Below are 27,853 nucleotides of genomic sequence, written 5' to 3' on the forward strand. Positions count from 1 at the left end.
ATAGGCGTTTCAGGCTCTCACTCATGGGGAACCTGGCTCCTGGAGGTCAAAGGATTCTGTGTGTACAATGTATAGCCTACCTGCTGCCTAGATGCCACCATTAACAGCTCTCTGTTTACTTTATTCCTGTGTGTTTGAGAGAGAGTGTGTGTGCGCATGCTAGGGATGAATCCCAGGGCCGTGCACATGTTAGGCCCTGTCCCCTCATTCCTTATTATTTGAAACAAGTGAAATTATTACTCTTGTTGTTTTGTGAGGCAAGGCCTTGTGTAGCCAAGTAAGACCTTGAAGTTCTGACTGCCCTTTTTCTACGTCTCAAGGGCTGGCATTTGCCACCACTCTTCAGTTTATGCGGTGTTATGGATTGACCCCATGCACGCAGTCAGCTTGACATCCTCAGCCAGCGCCTCAGTATCCACCTCTAAGAAAGACATTCTTTCGTGTCATAATACTTACTAACACAGATAAGAAAATAACAGTAACTGTTTATTTTGGTGTTGAGACCGGCTCTTCTACGTAGTCAAGGCCAGTTTTGAACTCACATCCTCTTTTCTTTTCTTTCTTTTTTGTTTTTTTGGTTTTTTTTGGTTTTTTGGTTTTTTTTGGTTTTTCAAGACAGGGTTTCTCTGTGGCTTTGGAGGCCGTCCTGGCACTCGCTCTTGTAGACCAGGCTGGTCTCGAACTCACAGAGATCCGCCTGCCTCTGCCTCCCGAGTGCTGGGATTAAAGGCGTGCACCGCCAATGCCGGGCTGAACTCACATCCTCTGACCCCAACCTCCCAAGTGCTAACGTTACTCTGTCTCTTTTATTAAATTGGCCTGTGGAGCCTGGGCATATAACTCAGTGGTGGAGCACTTGCCTAGCATGTGTGAGCCCCTGAGTTCCATCTCCAATACTGCAGAAAAAGTTAAGCAAGCTGATACTCAGAGTGTTGCTTCAGTGGCTAAAGAGTATACAGGCCTTTTGAGAGGCCCCGCGTTAGTTCTCTGGTCACAACTACTCGTAACTCCAGCTCAGGGCATCTGACACTTTCTGGTAGACTTAGGAACACCAGCACTCAAGTGTGCACCTACCACGCACAGACACATGCGCCGGGCGGTGGTGGCGCACATCTTTAATCCCAGCACTCAGGAGTCAGAGGCAGGCGGATCTCTGTGAGTTTTAGACCGGAGTGAGTTCCAGGACAGCCAGATCAGGAAAACCCTGTCTCAAAATAAAAAATGAATCTTAGGCCAGGTATGGTGACACACTTCAGAAGCAGGCAAATCTTGGGAATTCAAGGCCAGCCTGGCCTCCATAGCCAGTTCCAAGCCAGCCAACACTCCATAGCCAGATGGCTGTGAGTTCAGAAGCAGCCTGGTTACATAGTAACTCCATGTCAACCACAGATACATAGTGAGACCCTGTCTCAAAAAAAAAAAAAAAAAGTGTATTTTTTTTTAGGCAAAAGCACCTAACTGCTAGCTAAGTCCTAACCCCAGAAGAAATTCGTAGTCATTCGTGCAGAGAACTGTGGGGAGAGAGGGTGTCTAGATTCCAGCCAGCACCCTTGTGTTGGCCCAGCTTCATGGCCATAAAGCCAGGTGGGCAGGGGAGGGTCTGGTGGCCACTCTGCTGGCTTGAACTCCCCTGGAGACTTTGCCCAGACTGTCACCTTCAGTAGGAAGAGTGGATCTTGTCAGAAGTGAGAAAAGTGCTTGCCCTCAAAGGTGTCTTAGCTGACCTGGTGTGTTTGCACATGCTTTGATCCCAGTACTCCGGAGGCAGAGGCAGGTGGATCTCTGTGTGTTCAAGGCCAGCCAAGGCTACATAGTGAGACCCTTTCACCCTCACCAAAAATGTTGTAGCTGAGGGGTCAGCTTGTGGGTTCCTGGATACACCTCTCTTTGAATGAAGGTGGTCTTGCCACCACATCTGACTTATCTGTGTCTGGGTTAATAGTCTTGCTAGAAAATCTCACTCTGGGTTGTCAGACTATTTCTTCCTGGGGTAGCCTAACTCATTCATAAATAGTACCTTAACCGTTATGGAAACCATGGGGCAGCTTCAGCCATAACCGAGGACAGAGCGTACTGCCCTTCACCCCAGCCCAAGACTGCTGCCTCTCCTCCGCAGCAGTCTTGCTGTGGTCTGTCACAGTTTACTTGGTCATGCAAGCCTCACACCCCTATTCTAAGGAGAAAGTAATTGAAGAGCATGCCCAGGAGAGGTGCAGGCCCTGGGAATAAGCCCGAGACCGGTGGGCAGGCAGTGTGTTCCCATGTCACTGCGCAGTCAGAGCAGACTTGCAGGGGTGGCCCCGCTCAGGAAGAGCGTGCTATTGTGCCAGAAGGCTGGTGAGTGGCAGGCCACACAAGACCAAGGAGAAAGGCTAGAGGTGAGGCTTCACTGCAGAAGGAAGTGACCATGACCACTGGAGGTGAGGAAAGGCTATTCCATTAAGGTTAAGATGTAGACTCTGGCTGGGTGTGGTTGTTCACATCTGTAGTCCTAGCACTCGGGAGGCTAGCCTGGGCTACTGCATAACAAGAACCTGTTTGAAAAATAGGGTGCCAGAGACTCTGGAGTCAGATGCTCAAATTGGTCTCAGCTCTGCTTGATGTGTGAGTTCAGGTAGCAGTTGGTACCTCTGCCTCCGTGGGAAAGGGCCTGGGGGGGCTCGGGTGCTTACCTAACAGGTGGCCTGTCACAGGTGGCCTGTCACAGGTGGTCACAGCTACGTGGATACTGGCAGTTATTACTGAGGGTGGGAGGAGGAGCACTTGGGCTGAGGGTCCCAGGGCAGAGACCGGGGGTGGGAGGAGGAGCGCTGGGGATGCTCTGACCTCTTCTTCTCATCCCAGATGACTTCCGGATCTTCTGTGGGGACCTGGGCAATGAGGTGAATGATGACATCTTGGCTCGTGCCTTCAGCCGGTTCCCATCCTTCCTTAAGGCTAAGGTGATCCGTGACAAGCGCACAGGCAAAACCAAGGGCTATGGCTTTGTCAGCTTCAAGGACCCCAGTGACTATGTGCGCGCCATGCGTGAGATGAACGGTGGGTGAGGTCTGTCCCGGGGATGGCGTGGTAGACACCTGACATAAGCCTGACCTGGAATCTTCCGTTCCCACAGGGAAGTACGTGGGCTCACGGCCCATCAAGCTTCGAAAAAGCATGTGGAAGGACCGGAACCTGGATGTGGTCCGCAAGAAGCAGAAGGAAAAGAAAAAGTTGGGCCTCAGATAGGGTCTGTGGCTTGGCACTTGCTCCCACCCAGCCAGGCGCTAGCTCCTTCCCACAGATGTTTGTGGGAAATCCCAGCCATCTATTCACCTGTCCCAAAACCAGTTTCAATAAATTTACTTTCATTTCCATATCCCTGACTGGGCTTAGAAACTGTCAGCTGACAAGGCTTGGCTCACCCCCACCTGAGAAGACAGAACTTGGAAAGTTTACCCAGGAAACATTCAGATGTGCAATGTCAAGCCTCTAGTGTGTGCCCATTACTTGTTTTGGTTTTGGTTTTTTAAGCATTTATTTCATGTGTGTGTGGGGTGTGTATAAGTCAGAGGATTCCTGAGTTCCAGGGATCAAACTGGTACTCGGATTTAGTGACAAGGGTCTTTACACAGAGTCGTCTCCCCAGCTTCCTCTCTTGGTTTCATCTGGTAGAATCTCATGTTCCTGGATGTGGTTCACAACTGAACTCCAAGCACTTGGGAGACGGAGACAGAGGCGGGAGAAACAAGCATTTGAGGCTAACCAGGGCTGCATAGCAAGAACTTGTTTTAAAAGGGAGACGCAGAGCTCTAGGATTACATGCCTGCACTACCACACCAAGTGCCTGGGGTACTGGGCATTGAATTCGGGACTTGATGTGTACTAATCAGGTCCCTACCATCGGAGCCTTCCTTCCCTCTACCCTCTGACCTCTTAAAATCTCCAGTGCATGGTTAGTGTAGCCCATTCTGTCCGAGGAAGAGGGGCTGTGGCAGGTCACAGCCAAGCCTAGCTTGGGTCCATGTTTCTGACTCCAGCCTGTGCTTTTGACCCTGAAGGTAGGGAGTTGGGGGTCATCTAAGCCCTGCCTTTATAGAGTGCACACTGGCAGGCTTCCATCTATCCTAGGATCTAGGCAGTGCTAGGGATTCTGTGGTTTTCTACAGCTCGTGATACACTGTCTCCATGTAACCCCCTCCCCCAAGCCATACAGGCCTGGACATGGTCAGGCCGTGGATTGGGAAGCCCAGGAACTAGCCTGAGGATAGAGGCATCCTGGAGGAATTGTCTGTAGACCAGGCTGGCCTGGAGCTCAAAGATCACCTGCTTCTGCACAGCCCAGCAAGGAGGTGTGTTTTGAGGCGGTCTGGCCATGAGCTAGCTTTGGCCTCAAACTTGGCACTCCTGCCTCGGTCCCCCAAATGCTGGGATCCCAGTGTGAACTACCATCTCTGGCTGAAACTCTACGCTGCCTTCCTCACCCCGTGGGCTTAAGATGAGTTTGTTTGCTGCATCCTAGTCAGCATCTCTTACAGGCTTCTGAGTTCCTATTTCTCGTTCCCTCTCCAAACCTATTAGCTGTGTGCATCTCTGGGATCTATCCCTAGCTTCAAGTTTGAAGAATGTCCTCTAGACCTTGGGCACCAGGCCTGGGCTCATGTTTCTATGAAGATAGCACTGAGCCTAGGAAGCTGAGACAACGCTTAGGCACCAAACCAGGCCTGGATGAAAGGTTGACACTAGAGCCCTGATGCCTGAGGTGATGCATAAGGAAAAGCCCAACACTTGGGAGGCTGAGGCAGGATGACCGTGCATTCAAGGACAGTCTGAGTTGCATAGCAAGACCCTGTCTCAAAAACCTACAAAACGGAATTCCTGCGCTGGGGGTGATGGCATACACAGGGTAACTGCCAAGGGTTCCACAGGATAAGACCCAGGCTCAAAAAAAAAAAAAAAAAAAAAAAAAAAAATGGCTGGGTGTGGTGGTGCACACCTTTAATCCCAGCCCTGGAAGGCAGAGGCAGAAACTGAATTAAAGGCCAGCCCGGTCTACATAACAAGTTACAGGCTAGCCAGAACTACAGAATGAGACTGTCTCCAAAAGAAGAAAAATATCAGAAAGGAAATGCTCAAGCCTACCACCTTATAGAAGTTGGGGAGACCCAGGCCAGAAGGCAGAGGTTCAGGGCTCTCAGAGACATACCCATCAGAACTCTGGATTAGAGAACAAACTGAGGGAGACGCGGCTGGAGGGGAGGGAGAGAATCCCAACCTCTCTGGAAGATCCTCTGGAGAGGCGTCAAATTTCTTCTGTTCCTGTGTCCCCACACCCCTTACAACGCCCTCTCTGACGTCACATTTTCCAGTCTGGCCGCGGGGGTGAGGGCCTCCCTCCCTGGCAGGAAGTGCCCTTTAGCCCCCTGCCACCTGGAATGGACCACTCAACCCCCAGAACCCTTAGACTCCCTTCTCCCCGTGACCAGCCAGTCCTTCCTACCCTGAAACCCTTCTCCCCGAAACTTAAGGAGTTAGGAAGGAGGAGATGCAAAGGTGACCCACGAAAAGAGGATTGTGGAAGAGCACAGGACAGAGGGTACAGCAGGCAGAGGAGGCGAGGCAGAGTAGGAACTGTCACGGTGCAGTGGCTAGCATGGTACAGAGAGGTGGAGGACACGGGGACACTCAGGGGTGACAAAGACACTTGTCGGGAGCCAGTGGGATTCAGGGCTAGGGACCACAATCAGAGAAGAGGGACACAGGAGAGGCCAGCTTCAGGGAAAGGACATCTGGAACAAAGACGCCAGGACCCTTCAGGCCCCTGGTGGATGAATGGATGGATTGGGGTGTTGGGGATCTCCCCAGCGGCTTGTTGCTCACTCGACACTGGACCCAAAAGGCTGTTCTATGGAGGTTCAGTTTTTCTGCAAAATACAACATCAGGGATGCTCCCTCGCCCTCCAAAATTCTGAAAAATGAAGGGGCTGTGCCAGTTCTGGAGACTATACTAAAAAGGTTTGGGCCAGGAGGCTGGGGAGCTGGCTCAGTGGTTCAGAAGGCTTGCTGCTCTTGCAGAGGACCTGGGTTTGGGTCTCAGTGCCCACATGGTAGCTCATAACCATCCATCACTCCATTTCCAGAGGATCCAATGCCACCTTCTGCTTTCCTTGGGCACCAGGTATGCACATGGTATACAGCAAACACTTGCACACATAATTTTTAAAAATTTTTGTTAGGCATTGTGATGAAAAACCCAGGAAGAAAAAGGAGGATCAACAGTTCTATCTGAGGCTAGCCTGGGCTGTGTAATCAAACCCTAGCTTTAAAAACCAAAGGGTTAGGTGAGTGAGATGGCCCAGTGGGGAGAGATACATTGTGGCCACTCCTGATGACCTGAGTTTGATCCCCAGGACCAGCATGTTGGAAGGAGAGCACTAACCCTCACTGTCCTTTGACTTCGAGCAGGCTTGTGCTTGCTCACACACACACACACACACACACACACACACACACACACACACACACACACACACACACAATACAAACCTGTTAGGCAGTGATGGTACACACATTTTTAGTCCCAGCACTCAGGAGGCGTAGGCAGGGGATCTCTGTGAGTTTGAGGCCAGTCTGATCTACAGAGCGAGCTGGGGGACAGCCAAGGATACAAAGAGAAACTCATCTCAAACCAAGGGGAAGGGTTGGGGGGGGGGGCACTGACAAACAAAACCAAACAAACAAACAAACGCCAAGCATGGTAGCACATGCCTTTAATTCCAGCACTCAGGAGGCAGATTTAGGCAGATGTCTGTGAGTTTGAGGCCAGCTGGGGCAACACAGACCCTATTCTGAAAAAAAAAAAGAAGAAGAAAATTAGAATAATAAAAACCAAAGACTTTGTGGGAAGATGGCTCCATGGGTAAAGGTGCTTGCTGTACAAGTCTAGACCCAAGTTCAATCCCCAGAGCCATGTAAAGGTAGGAGAAACGACTCCACAAAGCTGTCTTCAGACTTTTACATGCGTGTCCTGGCACACACACAACAATAAAGCTAAGGGCAAAGGGGTACATATACAACATAAATAAAGAAAATGTTTGCGGGGCTGGAGAGCTGGCTCAGCATTTAAGAGCACTGGCTGCTCTTCCAGAGGACCCAGGTTCGATTCCTGGCACCCACATAGCTAACAGCTGTCTGTAACTCCAAGATCTGACACCTTCACACAGACATACATGCACATAAAATAAATATTTTTGTTGTTTTTTGAGACAGGGTTTCTCTGTAGCTTTGGAGCCTATCCTGGCACTCACTCTGTAGACTGGGCTGGCCTCAAACTCACAGAGATCACTTGCCTCTCCTCCTGAGTGCTGGGATTAAAGGCATGGGCCTTTAATATTATATTATAGCCACCACCTGGCTATAATAAATAAATTATTAAAAAAGAAAAATGTTTGTATTTATTTATTACTTTTTAAGTAGGGTCTCACTTTGTAGCCCTGGCTAGCCTGGAACTCACTATATAGACCAGGCTGGCATTGAAATCCAGATATCTGCCTGCCTCTGCCTCCTGAGTGCTGGGGTTAAAGGCATATGCTACCATGTCTGGCAATAAAAATGCTTTAAATATTAAATATTTACTTATTTGTAAGTAAAATTTTCATATTAAAATTGAATATTAGAATGACCTCAAATGTTTTAATACTGAACATTTACCTATTAATATTTACTAAGTAAATACTTAGAAAAATGGGCACAGGTACATTGCCTGAGGCCAGGTTTCAGAAGCTAAGCTTTGCCAGGCTTAGCAAATTAAAACAAAACAAAACAAAACAAAAAAACCCCAGAACACCTAGTTACTGAGTTTCAGTTTAAAAAACAGGCAAACAACCACTTTTTAGTATAGCTAGGTCCCAGATATTGTGCACGCAATGCTTTTCCGAATCATTTGAAGCAAGCTGCAAACAACATTTCACCCCTACATGTTCTCACTTTCTAACAAAGATCTTTGCCAGCCTACCATTGCCACAATTCAAGGGATCTTTGCCAAAAATCAAAGTAATTTTAATAAAACTGTTCCATGCAATAACTCATATTCGGGCTTCAGAGATGGCTCAGAGGTTAAGAGCACTGACTGCTCTTCCAGAGGTCCTGAGTTCAATTCCCAGCAACCACACGGTGGCTCATAGCCATCCGTTATGAGATCTGGTGCCCTCTGCTGGTGTGCAGATAGACATGGAAGCAGAATGTTGTATACATAATAAATAAATAAAATCTTAAAAAAAAAACTCATATTAATTTCACACTTAACATTTCCCAGTGGTCCGGGACTGTTACCGCCCACAAAGACATGTGATCTGGACTGAAAGAAAAGTGGGAGAAAGCATGTCCCAGTGTCCCCCTTCATAAAACTGGGATGAAAACATCTTCCTCCTGAGAAGATTAAATGAAGGCCTGATGTGTTTCTCCTCGGACACAGCAGTGCCTCACTTAGCGGCAGCGGTTACTCTTACTATAACACACTGGCGTTGTTTTGATTACGATTGAGACCCTCCCTAACCGTGCCTAGAAGGGGATTCAGGGTTGGAGCACCCCCCACCCCACCCCTCTGGCTGTCTGTCACCCTGCCGATTGTGACGTAGGCCGATGCTAGGGAAAGGGGGCATCTGGCCGGAAATCCCTCTTCCTGTTGCAGATAAGCCCAGAGCTGCCCAGCTGACCTCACCTCAGACCCTCCTCCCCCCAACACCTTTCATGTCACAGCTCCAAGTCCTCAAGCCAGGGCACCTATCCAGTCCCCTCACCCTGCCCCCACTACCCCGTAAGCACCCCTTTCGGCACCCCCAGCCCTGCCCTGCCCCTGGTCCCCCGATCTTTTTCCAAGCCCAACTCGTCCCTGAAAGGGGACAGTTGCAGGGACCAGTGTACATCCCTAAAGCAGGGGGTGCCGCTCGGCCACGCCCCCATCCCTGCAACTTGACCCGGCCTGCGACCCCCAGCTCTGACGTCTCGGAAAATTCCCCCCTCCCCTACTCAGGCCCCCCGGGAAGGGTGCATGGTATGAAATGGGGCTGAGACCCCCCTGGCTAGGAGAGAGGGAACCTGCCAGAGGTGAGCCACGACGAACCACCGGGGACGGACGCCTGGGTATCTGAACCGGGGAGGACCTGGGAACTCCCGAGACTCCGGGAATTGGAGCGTCTGAGACAGGGAGAAGGGACTGGAAACCAGTATTCCATTTCCTGGGGAAGTAGGTTGCAGAAGTCTACACTCCCGGGTCGGAGGGAAACAAGGGTTGCAATCAGACTCCTGGGTCCCTAAATGCCACTAGCCTGTCCGTTGATGCCTGGGACGTCCCCTTTCTTCACCAGAGCAAGCAGAACAAGCATCCATGGACCTGTGGCACTGCGATGAAGCGTCGCTGCAGGAAGTACCTCCTGGGGACAAGCTGGCAGGACTGGGTAGGCTGCCCTGGCTCGGGACAGACTGTAGGCGAGGGGTCTCCAGGCATGCAGGCCTCTTGACCCATGACCCGGCCTTAACATCCCTGTTGCCCGCAGAAGGCGCGGAATTTGGTTTCTATTTCCCTGAAGTGGCACTGCAAGGGGACACACCGATGACACCGATGACAGTAGAGAACTGCTGGAAAGGTGGCTGCTGGGCTGGACCCCCGGGGGCTGGGGCGGGGCGGGGGGGGGATGAGAGAGGCTGGGCTGGCCGGGAGGAGGTAGCGTGTTTGGACTCGGCGTGGCTGGGTAAGGTGGCCGAGGTCCCTGAGTCGCATCGTGCTAACCTCGTGTCCCACACAGGGTTCCCAGAGCTGGACTGGAGCCCCGCTTTGCCGCAGGAGGAAGCGCCTTGTGAGGCGGGTGAGTGTGGGGAAGGGAGGTGGGAGGGGAGAAAAGAGACCCCGACACTGCAGGGGGCAGAGTTTAGATCGCGGGGTCTGCGGAGGAGCGGGGCTGGCACCAGGGACACCTGCATGCAACCTCAAGGCTGTCTTCGTAAAGCGCCAACCCCTAAAACTGCCAGGGCTCGCCGGGCGGTGGTGGCGCACGCCTTTAGTCCCAGCACTCGGGAGGCAGAGGCAGGGGGATCTCTGTGAGTTCGAGGCCAGCCTGGTCTGCAAGAGCGAGCGCCAGGACAGGCTCCAAAGCTGCACAGAAAAACCTGTCTTGAAAAAACAAAACAAGACAAAAAAAAAAAAAAAAAGCGTGCCAGGGCTGCAGGGGACCGAGGCCCCCGCGCCCCCTCGCTCCATCTCCGTCCCCCTCACAGAGCCGGTTGCTCAGCCCCTGCCGTGGTCGCGAGACTGGACCGACCTGGGATGCAACACCTCGGACCCGTGGAGCCGCTGCGCTTCGCAGACGCCAGGCCCCGCCCCCGCAGGCCCCGCCCCCGCGGGCCACTCCCCCTTCTCTGGCTTTGAAGGGGCGACCGGCCTGGATCGAGCCACCGCGGCGGGAGGGGCCCCCTCGTGGTCGCAGCCTCCTCCGGCCGCCTGGAGCACCGCCGCCGGCTGGGACTGCTGCGTGGGCGCCGATGGCGCCCCCTGTTGGGACAGTGGCCCGGGCGGGGAAGCGCGTGCGGACTGTGCGCTGTCGTGGGGCGGCGGGTCTGCGGGTTCGGACCTGGCCGGCCCTTGGAAGAGCGGGCTGCCGGACGGCGGCGGCGTCCCTGGCGAGGCGTTCCAGCGCCCGGCCTGCTCCAAGTCCAGCCAGCAGTCTGACCGGGCCACCCTGACTCGCTACCCCAAAAGCAACCACCGAGGTGAGAGGCTGCAAATGCGCGCAGCAGGGGGGGGCAAGCGGACGGGGGCCGAGCCTGTCCACCTTGGAATGGGGGCGTGCGGGGGCTGGGGACCCAAAAAAAAGGCGGGATCTGGGGAACTGGCAGCCAGGCGGGGTTACGTACCCTGAAGCTTAGGAGGGAGGGGTGAGAGGACACTGGTGGCTTCCTAGGGACCAAGGGGACAAGGTGCCTGGGTTACGTAAGAGGACAGAGGGGCATCCAGACGCCCGGGTCTTGGAGCTGGGGAACCCAAACCCGTGAATCTCCTAGATGGGGCTCGCTCGGGCTGCCTGGAGCCGGCTCTGGGGTCTCTAGTGTGCAGCGGGATCCGAACTCACAGACGCCTTAGGAGGGGCCGAGCTAAACTCGTGGGTCCTGAATCTTTTAAGAGTTTATTTATTATGTATACAATTACTGCACGCATGCTTGCACACCAGCAGAGGGCACCAGATCTCATCACGGATGGCTGTGAGCCACCATGTGGGTGCTGAGAATTGAACTCAGGACCTCTGGAAGAGCAGCCAGTGCTCTTAACCTCTGAGCCATCCCTCCAGCCCATGGGTCCTGAACCTTTTTTTTTTTTTAATCTTTTTTAAGAGTTTATTTATTTATTATGTATACAATTACTGCACGCATGCTTGCACACCAGCAGGGGGCACCAGATCTCATTACGGATGACTGTGAGCCACCATGTGGGTGCTGGGAATTGAACCCAGGACCTCTGGAAGAACAGCCAGTGCTCTTAACCTCTGAGCCCGAACCTTTTGCCTTTCCGACGTGACCTTGGACCTGCCTCTCTCTGCCTCCTCGCAGGTCCCATCCAGCTGTGGCAGTTCCTCCTGGAGCTGCTCCACGACGGGGCGCGCAGCAGCTGCATCCGCTGGACGGGCAACAGCCGCGAGTTCCAACTGTGCGACCCCAAAGAGGTGAGACGGCCCCAGCCCGGGTGTGGCCCCGCCCGCCCCGCCCCGCCCCGCCCCGCCCCGCCCGGTGTTGCCCCGCCCGGTGTTGCCCCTCTGACCCGACGATTGCGCCCTAGGTGGCCAGGCTGTGGGGCGAGCGCAAGAGGAAGCCGGGTATGAACTACGAGAAGCTGAGCCGAGGTCTGCGCTACTATTACCGCCGCGACATCGTGCTCAAGAGCGGCGGGCGCAAGTACACGTACCGCTTTGGGGGACGAGTGCCGGTCCTTCCCTGTCGGGATAGCACGGGGCACCTGCCAGTTGCAGAAAGTCAATAAAACGAACACGCCTACTTGTCTGCTGCTTTTTCACCGACGCTCATTACATCTCTCGGGGAACCTAAATGTCCAACATCTCCATGTGACCTCTCCTCCCAGACTCGGGGATCTAGACCCCTATCTGCTTTCACAGTCTACGAGCCTGGATTCTGACGCCCTTAGTCCCTAGACCGTCAATGTCTTAGTTCCCCCACTAAGGGGAAAGAGGACCAGCTCCTCCCATAACAAATCCATCAGCTGCTATGCCCAGCTCTCTCCCTGCCGGGCCCCTCCCAGCCCTGCCTCCGGTGTTCGGGTTTCAGGGTCCCGCCACTCCCCTCTGCATCTATGTCTCTCAACTTGGGATAAGAACTCCTTAGGGCCCACTGTGTGTGCCTGTCTGGTATAGGGACTTTAAAAAAACAAAACACATTTTTAACGATTTATTTATTTTATGTACATTGGTGTTTTGCCTGCATGCATATCTGTATGAGGGTGTCAGGTGCCCCGGAACTGGAGTTATACACAGCTGTGAGCTGCTATGTGGTTGCTGGGAATTGAACCCCTGTCCTCTGGAAGAGCAGCCTGTGTTCTCAACTGCTGCACCATCTCTCCAGCCCCCGGTATAGGGACTTTTAAAGAGATTGGACTTTTTTTTTTTCTTGGCTTTGGAGGCTGTCCTGGAACTAGCTCTTGTAGACAAGGCTGGCCTCGAACTCACAAAGATCCGCCTGCCTCTGCCTCCTGAGTGCTGGGATTAAAGGTGTGAGCCACCACCGCCCAGTAAAATTGGACTTGTTAAGGTCTGACAATAGTTTATCCTCTGGTGTATCTAAGAATTTATTTATGTATTAGTTTTTCAAGACAAGATTTCCCTGTGTAGCCCTGGCTGTCCTGGAACTCACTCTAGACCAGGCTGGCCTCGAACTCAGAGATCTACCTGCCTCTGCCTCCTGAGTGCTGGGGTTAAAGGCCAAGGGTTTATGTTAAACACGAGCACAGAAAGTGAATCTTCAGTGTTTAGTGATGGCCTGTTTGAAAGTGGTTAGAGCTTTAGGATTCCTCATGATTGCATTCCGATGTTTTGTAAATAGAGATAGAGAGACAAGTGTGTTCCAGTCTCTTACCATGGGATGTCCTGGCTGTCTCAAGGCAACTGGCAAGAAGGCCATTTGAGGCCAGGTGTGGTGACACAGGCCTTTAATCTCTGCTCAAGAGGCAGAGGCAGTTGGATCTGAGTTGGAGGTCAGCCTGGTCTACAAAGCTACAAAGTGAGTTCCAGGACAACTAAGACTGTTACACAAAGAAGCCCTTTCTCAAAGAGAGAGAGAGAGAGAGAGAAGAAGCAGGAGGAGGAGGAGGAAAGGAAAAAGAAGAAAAGAAAAAAAGCCATTTAACTTTAAGTGGTGACATAGACCACTAATTTGACAACATTCAGGAGACTGAGACAGAATTGTAAATTTAGACGCCCAGATCTGCCTGGGCTACATAGCAAGGCACTGTTTAAAAACAAACAAACAAAATCAATCCTTGGATGAAATGGAATAATCAATCCCTGCTCAGAGCCTCAGTTGGGACCTTATTGCTCCAGACCATGAGCCAAAAAGAAACCTACTTTCTTTACAAAGTAGCCCCATTTGGGTATTTTGTGATAGTAAGAGTGCTATTGTGGTTATAAAATCCCATCATAGAAATTTATCTGCACCAGGTGGTGGTGGTGCACGCCTTTAATCCCAGCACTCAGGAGGCAGAGGCAGGCGGATCTCTGTGAGTTCGAGACCAGCCTGGTCTACAAGAGCGAGTTCCAGGATAGGCTCCAAAGCCACAGAGAAACCCTGTCTCGAAAAGAAGAAGAAGGAGTTGTTTATATGCTCTGTCTTGAAGAAAAGCCCTTACAAAGATCTCTATGAGTTCGAGGCCAGCCTGGTCTACATAGTGAGTTCCAGGACAGCCAGAGCTACGTAGAGAAACCCTGTCTCAAAACAGAAGAGGGAGGAAGGGAGAGGGAGAGGGGGAGAGAATGACCCGGACTCTCCACACTCAAAAAAAGAACTTGTTGAGTATCTTCTAGTTCTAGAAGCCATTGAGTAATTAGAACTAATGCACACTCCCAATAGCCATGGGAATTCCAAGTTTAAAGACATAGGTGTTGTAATGTAAAAAAGCGGCCCAGAGAGAAAGACGCCATACGACTGAATTCAAGTGGAGGGGTTTTTATTAGGGAAAAGGATCCTAAAGAGGGAAAAGGGATGGGAAAGACCAGCCGACAGGGACAGGGACAGAGGGAGAGAAGAAAGACAGACGGGGGGGGGGGGGGGAGCAGGAGTAAGGGAGAGGGAGAAACAGTCAGAGGGAGAGAAAGAAAGAACGAGAAGGATGGGAGGTAGTCAGGGCCCTTTTCAAAGGGAACACAGTGAATGCCCGCAGGTGGTGCTTTAGTGGCTGCAGCTGAGGGCGTGTCCTGTCAGGACCCCAAGGACAGGCCAGTACAGGTGTCTGAATACCAACAACAGAACCAGACCTTTAAAAAGCCTACTGGAGCCGGGCATTGGTGGCGTGCACCTTTAATCCCAGCACTAGGGAGGCAGAGGCAGGTGGATCTTTGTGAGTTAGAGACCAGCCTGGTCTACAAGAGCGGGTTCCAGGATACACTCCAAAGCCACAGAGAAAACCTGTCTCGAAAGAAAGAAAGAAAGAAAGAAAGAAAGAAAGAAAGAAAGAAAGAAAGAAAGAAAGAGAGAGGGAAGGAGGGAGGGAGGGAGGGAGGGAGGGAGGGAGGGAGGGAGGAAGGAAGGAAGGAAGGAAGAAAGAAAGAAAGAAAGAAAGAAAGAGAAAGAAAGAAAGAAAGAAAAGCCTACTGGATGCTTAACCCACTTCAGGAACCTCCAATGAGAGCCTACTATGTAACTCTCCAGTGAGTGATACCAGAAATACATCACTCACTAACCACAACGGTCCTGAGCCCTGTCCTCAGAGAGTTCACAGCGCAGTGGACAGCCCACAGTTCTCCCAGCTAGGATGAAGAAAGGCCATGGGACCATGGGAGCCCAAAAGGAGGAAACTGAACTAGCCCAAGAGGACAAGAGTCTGGGGGTTGGGGCAGAGAAAAGTTAGGAAAACAAAGAATGTTTCAATCAGAAAAGACCCAGAGCTGGAAGATCTTATAATGCTGTTCAGAAATAACGCATATGAGTGGAAAGGATTCTCTTGACAAGGGATCCACACGCCATGGTGTCTTGGTTTCCAATGCACTGGGGACCCCAGAGGTGCATAAGAGATCTGGACTTTAGGAAGATGTTGAAAGGAGGAGGTGTGTACACAAACAACTCCACAAATAATTGCAATGCTGACTAAAATAAATATGAAAGAGGCACCTGCACCAGAGAGATCTAGACAGTGCCTCAAAGACAGTATGCAGGGGGGCTGGAGAGATGACTCAGTGGTTAAGAGCACTGTCCTCTCTTCCAGAGGACCTGGGTTCAATTCCCGGCACCTACATGACAGCTCACAACTGCCTATTTTGGTCAGTTCCAGGGGACCCGACACCCTCACCCGGACACACATGAAAACAAAATATGATTGCATATTTAAAAAAAAAGATAGTCTGTATGGCCAGTGAGATCACTGAGTGTAAAGGCACCTGCCATCAGGCCTGATAGCCTGAATTTGACCCCGGGGACTTAGATGCTAGAAACTCCATCAAAAACCAACTCTCTCAAATTGTCCTGTCTTTCACACATGTCCAGTGGCATGCACCACTTTGCTAAAAAGGCATTATGAGGGGGACTTCAGAGGACAGACTATGAAGAGGAAGGAAAGCAGCTTCTCTTCACCCTAGTCCTTCACCTGCCCTCATTAGCATACAAGTGTTATTCATTCAGCAGAGATTTATAAACCAAAGTCTCAAAGCAGGGAGAAGAGAAGCCATCTACAGGCAGGACAAGGAACGAGAGCAAAAGCTAGGGGAAGCCAGCTAAACTAGGGTGCCTGGGGTGCGGGGAATGGAGGGGAAAGTCATTTGTAAGGGCTTTAGGTTTAGACTAGTTATGCCAGAAGCCGGGGGATGCGTTCTGGCTGAGGAAAGGTCGGGGTACGGAACCTGAGGTGTTAACAGTGTCCTTACAGCAGAGGGTACACACTGTGGAACAGCAGGGAAGCTGAGAAGCCAGGGAATGGACCTACCATAATAATCCAGGAGGAGAGCCGGGCGGTGGTGGCGCACGCCTTTAATCCCAGCACTCGGGAGGCAGAGGCAGGCGGATCTCTGTGAGTTCGAGGCCAGCCTGGTCTACAAGAGCTAGTTCCAGAAACCCTGTCTCGAAAGACTAACTAACTAACTAAATAAATAAATTTCCACCAGACCCAGTATTTAATGCCTATAGTCTCCTCTGATTAATTTGGGGCTGTCAGCTGCCTGAATGTGTAAATTGTGATTTCTGAGGCTTGAGGACAGGGAGTGGTGTCTGATATGAGTGAGACCATAGAATAGACCGGTTCATTCCTTTTTCACCTTTTAACAAAGGTCTTAGTACCTATGAAGGTAAGGATTTTGTATTTTCTTCAGCAGTGACTGCTTATAGATATATTTGATAAGAGTAAACATTCAAGGGGTTGGAGAGATGGCACAGAGATTAAGAGCACTGGCTGCTCTTCCAGAGGTCCTGAGTTCAATTCCCAGCAACCACATGGTGATTCACAACCATCTGTAATGAGATCTGGTGCCCTCTTCTGGAGTGCAGGCTGAACACTGTATACATAATAAATAAATAAATCTTTTTTAAAAAAGAATAAACATTCAAGAAATATTTCTCAAATGTGGAACAAGCCCCAGACCTTAGTACAACTGACTGATACAAGTACTACTCAGGTCATCAAATTCAGCACGTTGACAGCCCCACCTGCCAAGATGAAAACAAAGATCTAATTCATCAAACATAGCCCATAGTCCTGGGGCCATCTGAATGCATTAACCTTGCTTTTGGCTTTCAAAGTTCCTTTTGGGGGCTGTTTGTTTGTTTGGCTCATTTGTTTCAAGTCCTGGAACTCACTCTTCAGTCCAGGCTAGCCTGGAACTCAGAGATCTGCCTGCATTTGCTTCCCAAGTGCAGGGATTAAAGGTATGTGTACCACCATTGCTCGGCTGGCTAACTGTTCTTGTTAACTGAAGCATGCCAATCCACAATACATTTTTTGTTCTTAAAAACTCACCTGGGGGAGGGGGAAACAACTTAGTTCTACACTGGGAACCTGAACACCCAGTGTAGTTCCTAGAGGGCTAGTACACACTTTCTGCTTGTTTAAACTCATGTCCCAGCAGTCCTCTCCGGTGGATACCCCACAACACATGAATGAAAGAAAATAACTTTTGAATCCAGGCATAACGGTATGTTGTGCCCAGATATAGGAACCCGAAAAGAACCCACCAGCAAGGAGATGATTCACCGAATGCAAGGACAAAGGTTTCTTTATTGACTCGAGGATACGATCTGCAGCAAGGACCCCATTCGTTCGGGAACAAATGGAGTCCCCACTTTCAACTGAGGGGTATTTTTATAAGGGGAAATTGTAGGGGGGCTCGGGAACAAATGGAGTGTCCACTTCTGACTGAGGGTGTTTTTATAAGGGGAAATTGCAGGGCTGGAAGCCCCAAGAGTACAGAACTTCCGTGGTTACACAGGACAGGGCAATGGTTGTGTGCTTCAGGCAAGGTGCAATTAAGCAGGACGCTGCAGAGGAAATGAGTTTGCTAATTAGATTTCTGCAATTGATAACTATCTGATCCTGTTTGGAGCAGAGGAATGTGGACACCGCTCTGGGATGTGAAATCTGGTCCTGTGGACCTTCGTTTAACCTTGTCTGCTGAGCTGCCTTTTGGGAACTCAAGGGTTTTCTATTTGGGCTTTAGACTTGTATTAATTTTCCCCTTTCAGTACACGTTTGTTACCCCCAGCACGTCGTCGGCTTCCAAGTTCGAGGCCAGCCTGACCTTCTTAGCAAAATCCTGTCTCAAACACAGATTATCTGGGACATTTTCCCTTTCCTACTCCGCGGTCGGCGCCGCGATTGCTTTTTTCCTCGGGAAGGACAGGCAGGCAGGCGCCTACAACCGCAATTACAACCCAGGAGCCCTGCAGCGCCCCCAGGACGCCGAGCGATCGATCGGAGGGGCAACAATAACGAGCAGAAGCTCAGTTCCATAGGGGGCGGCCCCGCTTTCCAAGTGGGCGTGGCCAGGCCCGCTTCCGGGCCCGCCCCGCCCCGCCCCCCCAGGCCTCTCTAGCCGCCGGGAGGACTCAGCTCTGCTCCTCCCCTCGCAGCTTCCGGCCGGTCGGGATTCCGCTTCCCGTCTGACATCGGCGTCTTTGCTAAGGGTCACATTGAGCGTCCGCTGCTCCCGGGCGGCCGTGAGGTGAGTGCGGAGGGTCGGGGTCCCCAGGGAGCCAGTGCAGGGTGGAGAAGCGGCCCGGGGCTTGGCCGACGCCGGGGAGCAGCTCGGGCCGCCGGGGGGCGGCCTGTGCGAGCATTGCGGCCTCCTCTCTGGATGTCAGCGGGGGTCTGTGCGAGCATTGCTGCCTCCTCTCTGGATGTCAGCGGGGGTCTGTGTGAGCATCGCGGCCCCCTCTCTGGATGCCGGGGTCTGTGTGAGCATCGCGGCCTCCTCTCTGGATGCCGGGGTCTGTGCGAGCATCGCGGCCTCCTCTCTGGATGCCGGGGTCTGTGCGAGCATCGCGGCCTCCTGTCTGGATGTCAGCGGGGGCCTGTGCGAGCATTGCGGCCTCCTCTCTGGATGTCAGCGGAGTCTGTGTGAGCATCGCGGCCTCCTCTCTGGATGCCGGGGTCTGTGCGAGCATTGCGGCCTCCTCTCTGGATGTCAGCGGGGGTCTGTGTGAGCATCGCGGCCCCCTCTCTGGATGTCAGCGGGGGTCTGTGCGAGCATTGCGGCCCCCTCTCTGGATGTCAGCGGGGGTCTGTGTGAGCATCGCGGCCTCCTCTCTGGATGTCAGCGGGGGTCTGTGCGAGCATCGCGGCCCCCTCTCTGGATGTCAGCGGGGGTCTGTGTGAGCATCGCGGCCCCCTCTCTGGATGCCGGGGTCTGTGTGAGCATCGCGGCCTCCTCTCTGGATGCCGGGGTCTGTGCGAGCATCGCGGCCTCCTCTCTGGATGCCGGGGTCTGTGTGAGCATCGCGGCCTCCTCTCTGGATGCCGGGGTCTGTGCGAGCATCGCGGCCTCCTCCCTGGGTGCCAGCGGGGTCTGTGTGAGCATTGCGGCCTCCTCTCTGGATGCCGGGGTCTGTGTGAGCATTGCGGCCTCCTCTCTGGATGCCGGGGTCTGTGTGAGCATTGCGGCCTCCTCTCTGGATGCCGGGGTCTGTGTGAGCATTGCGGCCTCCTGTCTGGATGCCGGGGTCTGTGCGAGCATTGCTGCCTCAGTCTCTGTATCTCAGGTCCCTGATGTTGGCCGCGTCATCTCTGCAGGCGTCATATCAAAGCGTTCTTTTCCTTTAAACCCATGGGTACCCAGAGTCAATAGAATTTGAGGCACTAAGATATTTGCATGCGTATGGAGGGGTTGCGTGGTGGTTTTTATTAATTTTATTTATTTATTTTGTTTGTTTGTTTTTTGAGACAGGGTTTCTCTATGGCTTTGGAGCCTATCCTGGAGCTCGCTCTGTAGACCAGGCTGGTCTCGAACTCACAGAGATCCACCTGCCTCTGCCTCCCGAGTGCTGGGATTAAAGGTGTGCGCCACCAACGCCCGGCTTATTAATTTATTAATTGAAATGTAGCGTTTACTTCTATTAGGAATGGAGGCAGCAACTTAAATAGATTTGGCAGTCGGGCGGCGGTGGTGGTGGTGCACGCCTTTAATCCCAGCATTCAGGAGGCAGAGGCAGGAGGATCTTGTGAGTTCAAGACCAGTGTGGTCTACAGAGCAAGTTTCAGGACAGCCTCCAAAGCCACAGAGAAATCCTGTCTCAAAAAAAAAAAAAAAAAAAAAAAAAATTTGGCAACCTATGGGACTTTGTCAGCAGTCAGAATCACCCCTACCTCACACATTTTAGTTGCAACTGTCACAAATCACCGTCTTCACTTAGGGTTACCTCGGGGTTACCTTCAGTTGTGGAACTTGATTGGTCCTTTGAGCCTTTTTTTTTGCCATCCTAAGCAATTTTGCGATGTATTTAGCTATATTCTGAGAGACGTTTATGAGTTCACAGGACCCCTGATGAGCATGTAACACCAAAAATCCTTGTAATGTTGTTTTTGATGATGGGTACAGCACATCCATCCGGGTGCTGAATGACCTTGGGAAGGCACTTAGACACCCTGTCCCTTGTGTAGACAGTGGAGGTAGTGATATCTTTTAGCCTGGCCGCAAGAGTAGGCGTTTATAGAGTGCACATAGTATGTGCTTTGCACACAGTGAGCGTTAGCTGGAATTTTCGGATAAAGCCTGGTTTTGCCAGGGAGGCCTCTGTCTCCTGACCCTACTGTGGCTTCTACACTCAGATGCATGGATTTCCCTGACCTTCGTCTTTCTGTGCTTGTTGAGAAGGAGGAGGTGACAGCTTGATCACATTCAGCCCATTCTGGTCTGGACTTCTTCTGTGGGCCTCGTTGGTCTGACATCCCTATGCCCAGGGATGCACCCCAAGAGTGGTTGCCAATGTACGAATTCTGTTTGTATCTAGGAGTCAGCACCATGGCTGAAGACATCAAGACTAAAATCAAGAACTACAAAACTGCCCCCTTTGACAGCCGCTTCCCAAACCAGAACCAGACCAAGAACTGCTGGCAGAACTACTTGGGTAAGCAGAGGACCGGGGTGGGGAGGTCATACGTGTGGGTCTTGCCTGTGTCTTCTACATACCTCTTGCCTCAGGAGGGAAAATGGGGGACAAGGACCTGTGCAGTTCAGCTTGCATCCGTTCACTCCGAATATACTGTCTGGAGGGCCCAGACACCTCATACTAGCTGTCGAGGTCACAAACTTTAGTATCAACCATAATTTTTTTTTGAAGAATTATGTATGCAGTGTGTGTGTGCGCGCGTGTATGCGTGCGCGTGCGCCACACATGCACACAACATGCAAGTGAATACAACCTGTAAAGGATTAATTCAGAAGTGACTCCTGCATTCACAATCCATATAGAAAATGAATATTGCCATCACTTCCCTCCTCTCTGGAGGCGTGACACCACTAACTGAACGTAGTTACATTTTGGTGCCCCTGCCACACCTGAGTCCGTGACAGCTCCCCTCAAAAAGTATAAAATGAAGCAGACACTGGTGCCCCCACCTGTTTTCTTTGCTTATGATCAAGACCATCTCACCCTTTTTTTGTTTTTGCGAGATAGTGTTTCTCTGTGTAGCTTTGGAGGCTGTCCTGGAACTCGCTCTGGAGACCAGGCTGACCTCGAACTCACAGAGATCCCTCTGCCTCTGCTCCCGAGTGCTGGGATTAAAGGCGTGCACCACCAACGCCCGGCCCATCTCACTCTTTCTTAGCCATGTCTGGACTTCATAATCCTCAAATGTCCCTCATATTTTGCTGTCATTCCTGCAGCCAGAATGTTGTATTGAACAGCTGTATAACTGCCCAGGTCAGGTATATACAGCTCTTTATATGGTATACTTTGAATTTGCATTTGCTCTGTGTGTATAACCAAAAATGAAGTAAAAAAGAAAAAAAAAAAAAAAAAGCACTTGGAAATTTTCTCAAAAATGCACTTGGTCTGGGTTGATCCGGAACCTCTTCTCTTCACAGACTTCCACCGCTGCGAGAAGGCCATGACTGCGAAGGGGGGTGATGTCTCCGTGTGTGAGTGGTACCGGCGTGTGTACAAGTCCCTCTGCCCTGTATCATGGGTACGTGCCTCCCAGTGGGACCCTTGGGTGTTCAGGTGGGGACCAAGCAGAAAGGAATATGATGACTAGTGAGAATTCATCTCCAAGGGCTAAGGTAGGACCAACTGGGGAATGTCACTCCTCAGCCCAGGACTATTCTCCTAGATCTGCCTTGGCCATGCACTGTACAAACCTGGACTTTCAAGGATGGTAGTGGCACACATCTTTAATCCCAGCACTTTGGGAGCTGGAGACAGGCAGATCTCTGTGAGTTTGAGGCCAACCTGGTATGCGGAACAGGCTGGCCTCCAACTCACACAGAGATGTGCCTGCCTCTGCCTCTCCAGCGCTGGGGTCAAAGGCGTGGACCCCAATCCAGACTGAATAGAGACTCAGTTTCCACTTCATCCCTTTGAATCTATATATATATATATATATATATATATATATATATATATATATATAAAGATTTTATTTATTTATTAGGTCTTCTGCCTGCAGGCCAACAGAGGGCACCAGATCTCATAAGGGATGGCTGTGAGCCACCATGTGGTTGCTGGGAATTGGACTCAGGACCTCTGGAAGAGCAGTCAGTGCTCTTGACCTCTGAGCCGTCTCTCCAGCCCCGTTTAGTTCTGTATGACTGTATTGTTGTGCGTGTGATGTGTGTGCGTGCTCCAGGCGAATGTATTGTTGTGCGTGTGATGTGTGTGCGTGCTCCAGGTGAATGTATTGTTGTGCATGTGATGTGTGTGCGTGCTCCAGGTGAATGTATTGTTGTGCGTGTGATGTGTGTTCGTGCTCCAGGTGAATGTATTGTTGTACATGTGATGTGTGTTCGTGCTCCAGGTGTCCGCTGCATATGTGCAGAGGTCAGAGGGCAGCTGCATGGAGTCAGGTCTCCTTCCCACCTCCACAGACTCACCTGGCAAGCACTGCCCCTTTTGGGCCATCTTTGGCCCCACAGTTTCCTTTTTAAGACAGGGTCTTGCCGTGTGGTCCAGGCCGGTGTTGAACTCATGTCCTCTTCCCACGGCCTCTCAGGTGCTGGAGTTCTAGTCCTGCACCACCAGGGCTCATTTCTTCATGTGTCTTTTCTTCCTCGTCTTCACTCTGCTGGACTACTGTAGAGCAAATCTCAGACATGCCATTTCGCCCCTGGCCCATTCAGTCGGCATCCCCACAAAATCAGGACCCAGCGAGACAGTGCTTCTGGCACTAACATGGTGAGACTTTTTAGTCAGCATCTAATACTCCAACGTATCCTCCTTGGTGAGATCAAGAGGGTCCTCCTGACTGTTAAGACATCCGGAGATGCTGGGTTTTTATAGGAAGGAATTGATGGAGGGATTATAACATTCATGCTCTTTTCAGAAATAGAAAAACTGAAAGCATGTGTCTTAGAATCAAAATATGATACTTTAGGTCAGTAGTGGTAGCACCCAGGAGGTGAATCAGAAGTTAAGGTCATCCAGGGCTACTTAAGAGGGGGGTGTGTGTGAGTGTGTGTGTGTGTCTGTGTGTGTGTGAGTGTGTGTGTCTGTGTGTCTGTGTGTCTGTGTGTGTGTGTCTGTGTGTGTGTGTGTGTGTCTGTGTGTGTGTGTGTGTGTGTGTCTGTGTGTGTGACGCCCATGTGTGTTCTAGTGCCTGCGGGGGTCAGCACAAGGTGTTTGGTCTCCTGGAACTGGATTTACAGGCGTTTGTGAGCCACCATGTGGGTGCTGGGAATCGAACCTGGGTCCTCTGCAAGAGCAACAAGTACACTTAATTGCTGAGTCATCTCTCCAGCCTCTTGTACTGGCTACTCTGTTCTGTGATTTGCTTTGACCTTCTGTGGGGTAGTGATTATTGTTAGACAGAGTCTTATGTAGTCTGGACTGTCTTTGTAGTCACCAGTGACCTTGAACTCCTGAGATCCTGCCTCAGCCTCCTGGGAGCTGGGGTTACAGGCAAAGGGCACTACATCCTGTCTGAAGCAGTGCTGGGATGGGTGCCATGCTTCTGGTTTGCTAGGCAAGTAGTCTACCGACTGGGCATGTACCCAGCTTCCATTGGGTCTTACTTCTGCCCTTTTTTAACTATGGCACAGAGAGAGAGAGAGAGAGAGAGAGAGAGAGAGAGAGAGAGAGAGAGAGAGAGAGAGAGAGAGAGAGAGTGTGTGTGTGTGTGTGTGTGTGTGTGTGTGTATGTATGTATGTATGTATGTATGTGTGTAATTTGTTGTAGTTGTTTTGTTTTTTGTTTTGTTTTTGAGACAGGGTTTCTCTGTGTAACAGCCTTGCCTGTCTTGGAACTCACCCTGTAGACCAGGCTGGTCTGGAACTCACAGAAATCCACCTGCCTCTGCCTCCCAAATGCTAGGATTAAAGGCGTGTACCATCATACCCAGCTAAAAATTCTATTTTTTAAATAATACATAAATTCTTAAATTTGGTTCCTCTTTTGACGGCCATATTTAAGACATCCTAGTTGTACTTTCTCTTATGTATTTTATTTTACGTGTGTGGGTGCTTTGTCTGTGTATCTGTGTGCTCCCCACATGCAGGTCTGGTGCCTGCAGAGGTCAGAAGAGAGCATTGAATCCCTTGGAGCTAGAGGTTCAGATGGGTGTGAGCTGCCATGGGATGCAGGTCCTCCTCAAGAGCAGCAGCTGCTTTTAACTCGGAGCCATTTCCATCTCTCCAGTCTCTATTTTTTTTTTTTTTTTTTTTTGGTGGTGGTGGTGGTGGTTTTTTTTTCAAGATAAAGTTTCTCTGTGTAGCTCTGGCTGTCTTGGAACTCACTCTGTAGACCAGGCTGACCTCAAACTCAGACTGCCTCTGCCTCCCACTGCCCTGCACATGGAGGTCAGAAGAGGGCATCAGACCCTGGAACTGGAATTAACAATGGTGGTGACCCACCATGTGTGCACAAAGAATGAACCAGTGCTCTTTAACTGTTGAGCCATCTTTCCAGCCCCCAATTTTGGCTTTTGGGGTAGTAGCTCTGAATAGCCTGGTACTCACTGTAAACACACAGCCATCTTTGCTGGCTCAGCCTTCCTAGTACTGGGATTCCAGGTGCCTATCACTGGGTTAGCCTAACTTTCCTATCTCCTCTCTGCCATACCCTCTTATCTGAGGCTCCAAGATTCCTTTCTGGGTGTGTGTGTGACAATTGACTACTAGAATAAAGAGTGATTTGCCAAAAGTCACTGTTCCTCATGCCCTAGTTTTGTTTTTTTTTTTTTTTTTTTTGCTTCTGTCTCTCCAGTGCTGGGATTAAAGGTGTGCGGCACCACCGCCAGCCTGGTCTACAGAGTGAGTTCTGGGACAGCCAGGGCTACCCAGAGAAACCCTGTCTCAAAACAACCAAAAAAAAAAAAAACACCCATATGTAGTCAGATTTTTCTTTGGATTGTCAGCTCACAAATAATGGCATGGAGACTTAATTATGAAAGCTTGGCCATAGCTGCGGCTTGTTTTTAACTGTCTCTTATGACTTAAATATCTGCATTCTGTCAGGGCCTGCCCTCTCTCCTGGTGTTTCAGTTCATCTACTCCTTCTCTCTCTGCCTGGAAGTCCCACCTTTACCTCCTGTCTCGCTGTTGGCTGTTCAGCACTTTATTAAACCAATCACAGCAATGCATCTTCATACAGTACACAAATAGCCCATAGCACCCTTATGTTGAGTATGGTGAAACAGGCCTTGCCAGCAATTAGGAAGCAGAGGCAGGCGGATCTTTGTGAGTTCAGTTCAGCCTGGTCTACACAGTGAGCTCCAGGACAGGCTCCAAAGCTCCACAAAGAAACACCATCTCCAAAAACAAACAAAACAAACAAACAAAAAACAAAAAACGATCTGGCACACCTAGTGATCCTTTCTCCTCTATTCTGGCAAACAACATTCATTGTGAATTCTGGGGCTCCTAAAGCAGGGCATAGTTATGGTCTTTATTTTTTTAAGATTTGATTTATTTGGGGGGGCCTGGAAAGATGGCTCAGAGTTTGATTCCCAGCACCCACATGTGGCTCACAATTGCCTAACTCCAGTTCCTGAAGATCTCATGCCTTCTTCTGGCCTCTGTGGGCAGAGGGTAAGCACTACACAGATATGCAGACAAAAGAACCATAAACATAAAATTAAAAATAAATAAATCTTTTCGTGTTGTTTTTGGGAGTTTTCGATAAAGGGTTTTTTTCTGTGTAGTCCTGACTGTCCTAGAACTCACTCTATGCACCAGGTTAGCCTTGAACTTACAGAGATCTGAGTGCCGGGGTTACAGGTGTGTGCTGCTGTCACCACCACCACTTGGCAAATAAATCTTTAAAATAACAAAACAAACTGGGTGTGGGGGGGTTGTTGGCGCATGCCTTTAGGAGGCAGAGGCAGGCTGATCTCTGAGTTCGAGGCCAGCCTGGTCTATGAAGCAAGTTCCTGGACAGCCAGAGCTGTTAAACAGAGAAACCATGTGTTGAAAAACAAACAAAACAAAGCTAGTGTCCTATGATGTCTGTTTCTGTGTGTGGATGTGTGTGTGTGTGAGAGAGAGAGAGAGAGAAGGTTTCAGATCACTTGGAGCTGGGTTTCCTGCAGTTGGGAGCTCCCTGGTGTGAGCGCTAGGAGCTGATCTGGGGTCCTTTGCAAGAGCAGTTCACTCTTCACAGGTGATCCTGGGATTTCCTGCCTGTTCTTCCTCAGAATGTCAGCTCATTTAGAGTAGTCATTTTGGTCAGAGCTGGTGATACACATCTTTAGTCCCAGCATTGAGTGGCAGAGGCAGGTGGGTTCAAGACCAGCCCTGTGTACAGAGTGAGTGTCAGGACAGCCAGGACACAGAGAAACCCTGCCTCAGAAAACTTAAAAAAAAAAATTAAAGGAAAAGAAGAGTGGTTTTGTCTTTCTGAGTCACTGTTGGTTTTGTCTTTCTGAGTCACTGTTGATTCTCTGGGACAGTGGTTAGCGCGTAGCAGGCTCCCGTGGCCCTCTGTTGGCCAGGTGCATCTGTGGGTAAAGTAAGGAAAATGTGGTTTTGTCATAGGAGTTACGCCAATTGTCTTTTACAGGTTTCAGCCTGGGATGACCGAAGAGCGGAAGGCACGTTTCCTGGGAAGATCTGACCTGACTCCGCCCACCTCTCCTCTTCTCTGTCCTTCCCATATAGTCAAGGGGGACCTGGGTATATGATGGTCCCTACCTTGGGACCCTGAATCATGATGCAACTACTAATAAAAATTCACTGGAAAAGTTTCACACCGTGTGTATAGGGCAGCTGGACAAGGAGATGGGGTGCCCTCGCACAAGGGACCTCACAGTACTTATCTTTCTTGTTCTAAAATGAAGTGTTGACTTCTGATTTTGGAAGGGGGAGCATTTCAAGACCGGGTTTCTCTGTGGCTTTGGAGGCTGTCCTGGAACTAGCTCTTGTAGACCAGGCTGGTCTCGAACTCACAGAGATCCGCCTGCCTCTGCCTCCCGAGTGCTGGGACTAAAGGTGTGCACCACCACCGCCCAGCATAGATTTCTTGTTAAAGATGTATTTGTAGTGGGTGTTACAGCACACACCTTTAATCCTACACTGGAGACTTGAAGCTATTTTGTGTGACCATCCACTCCACTGACTTAGAGGTGGTCAAAGTTCATAAAGATATAAAAACAGAAAAAACGGAGAATGGAGAGATGGCTCAATGGTTATGAGCACTTGCTGTTCCTCCGGAAGATCCAGCACCCATATGGCAGCTGTATGTTTCCCTTATGTGGATAGAAAAATGTCTTTTCCTGGCAGTACTGTGAATTGAACCCGGTCCTCATGCATGCTAAGCAAGCACTCTACTGCTGAGCTACAGCCCCAGCTAGAGTCAGCAGTTACGAACAGATGCATTTTCTGTCTAACTTTTGTCCTCGCAGGGTGCGAGCATCCCACGCTGGGTTCTTTCCCCTTAGCTTTTCTGTTTTGTTCTAAAGTGTATGTAGGTGCTGGGAAGCTCTGTGCACATGAGTGCCATGTTTTTGGAAGGATGGAGGAGTTATTGGATCCCTTG

The 27,853-nt window shown here is 50.7% G+C and overlaps 3 protein-coding genes across 5 annotated transcripts in view; all 3 read left to right on the forward strand.

Annotated features, from left to right (window-relative positions):
* Positions 1–3,358, forward strand: part of Rbm42 (RNA binding motif protein 42) — a 10,039-nt gene extending 6,681 nt beyond the window's left edge. For both annotated transcript variants that reach the window (XM_027431242.2, XM_027431241.1), the window contains 2 exons: positions 2,845–3,039; positions 3,116–3,358. In XM_027431242.2, coding sequence (XP_027287043.1) covers positions 2,845–3,039; positions 3,116–3,228 — 308 coding nt within the window. In that variant the 3' untranslated portion in view covers positions 3,229–3,358. The remainder of the gene's footprint in view (positions 1–2,844; positions 3,040–3,115) is intronic.
* A 5,680-nt stretch (positions 3,359–9,038) lies between these two features.
* On the forward strand, positions 9,039–12,004 carry LOC113837363 (ETS translocation variant 2-like). 2 transcript variants are annotated; one of them, XM_027431237.2, is made up of 7 exons: positions 9,039–9,084; positions 9,345–9,434; positions 9,534–9,623; positions 9,783–9,842; positions 10,252–10,743; positions 11,578–11,690; positions 11,804–12,004. In XM_027431237.2, exons 1-7 carry the CDS (start codon positions 9,039–9,041, stop codon positions 12,002–12,004), a joined length of 1,092 nt encoding a protein of 363 aa, XP_027287038.2. The 2 variants fall into 2 exon arrangements, with proteins under 2 accessions (XP_027287038.2, XP_027287039.1); XM_027431238.1 differs by lacking the exon at positions 9,039–9,084 and having other exon boundaries at positions 9,365–9,434; positions 9,537–9,623.
* Positions 12,005–18,253: 6,249 nt separating this feature from the next.
* Positions 18,254–27,065, forward strand: LOC100766809 (cytochrome c oxidase subunit 6B1). Its single transcript, XM_027431243.2, has 4 exons — positions 18,254–18,392; positions 20,677–20,793; positions 21,753–21,853; positions 26,879–27,065. The coding sequence occupies exons 2-4, from the start codon at positions 20,688–20,690 to the stop codon at positions 26,930–26,932; spliced, it is 261 nt and encodes an 86-aa protein (XP_027287044.1). The 5' UTR covers positions 18,254–18,392; positions 20,677–20,687; the 3' UTR covers positions 26,933–27,065.
* The last annotated feature ends 788 nt before the right edge of the window (positions 27,066–27,853 follow it).

This window comes from Cricetulus griseus, chromosome 9 (genome assembly GCF_003668045.3).
Source record: "Cricetulus griseus strain 17A/GY chromosome 9, alternate assembly CriGri-PICRH-1.0, whole genome shotgun sequence".
In the NCBI taxonomy this organism is placed as follows: Eukaryota; Metazoa; Chordata; class Mammalia; order Rodentia; family Cricetidae; genus Cricetulus; species Cricetulus griseus.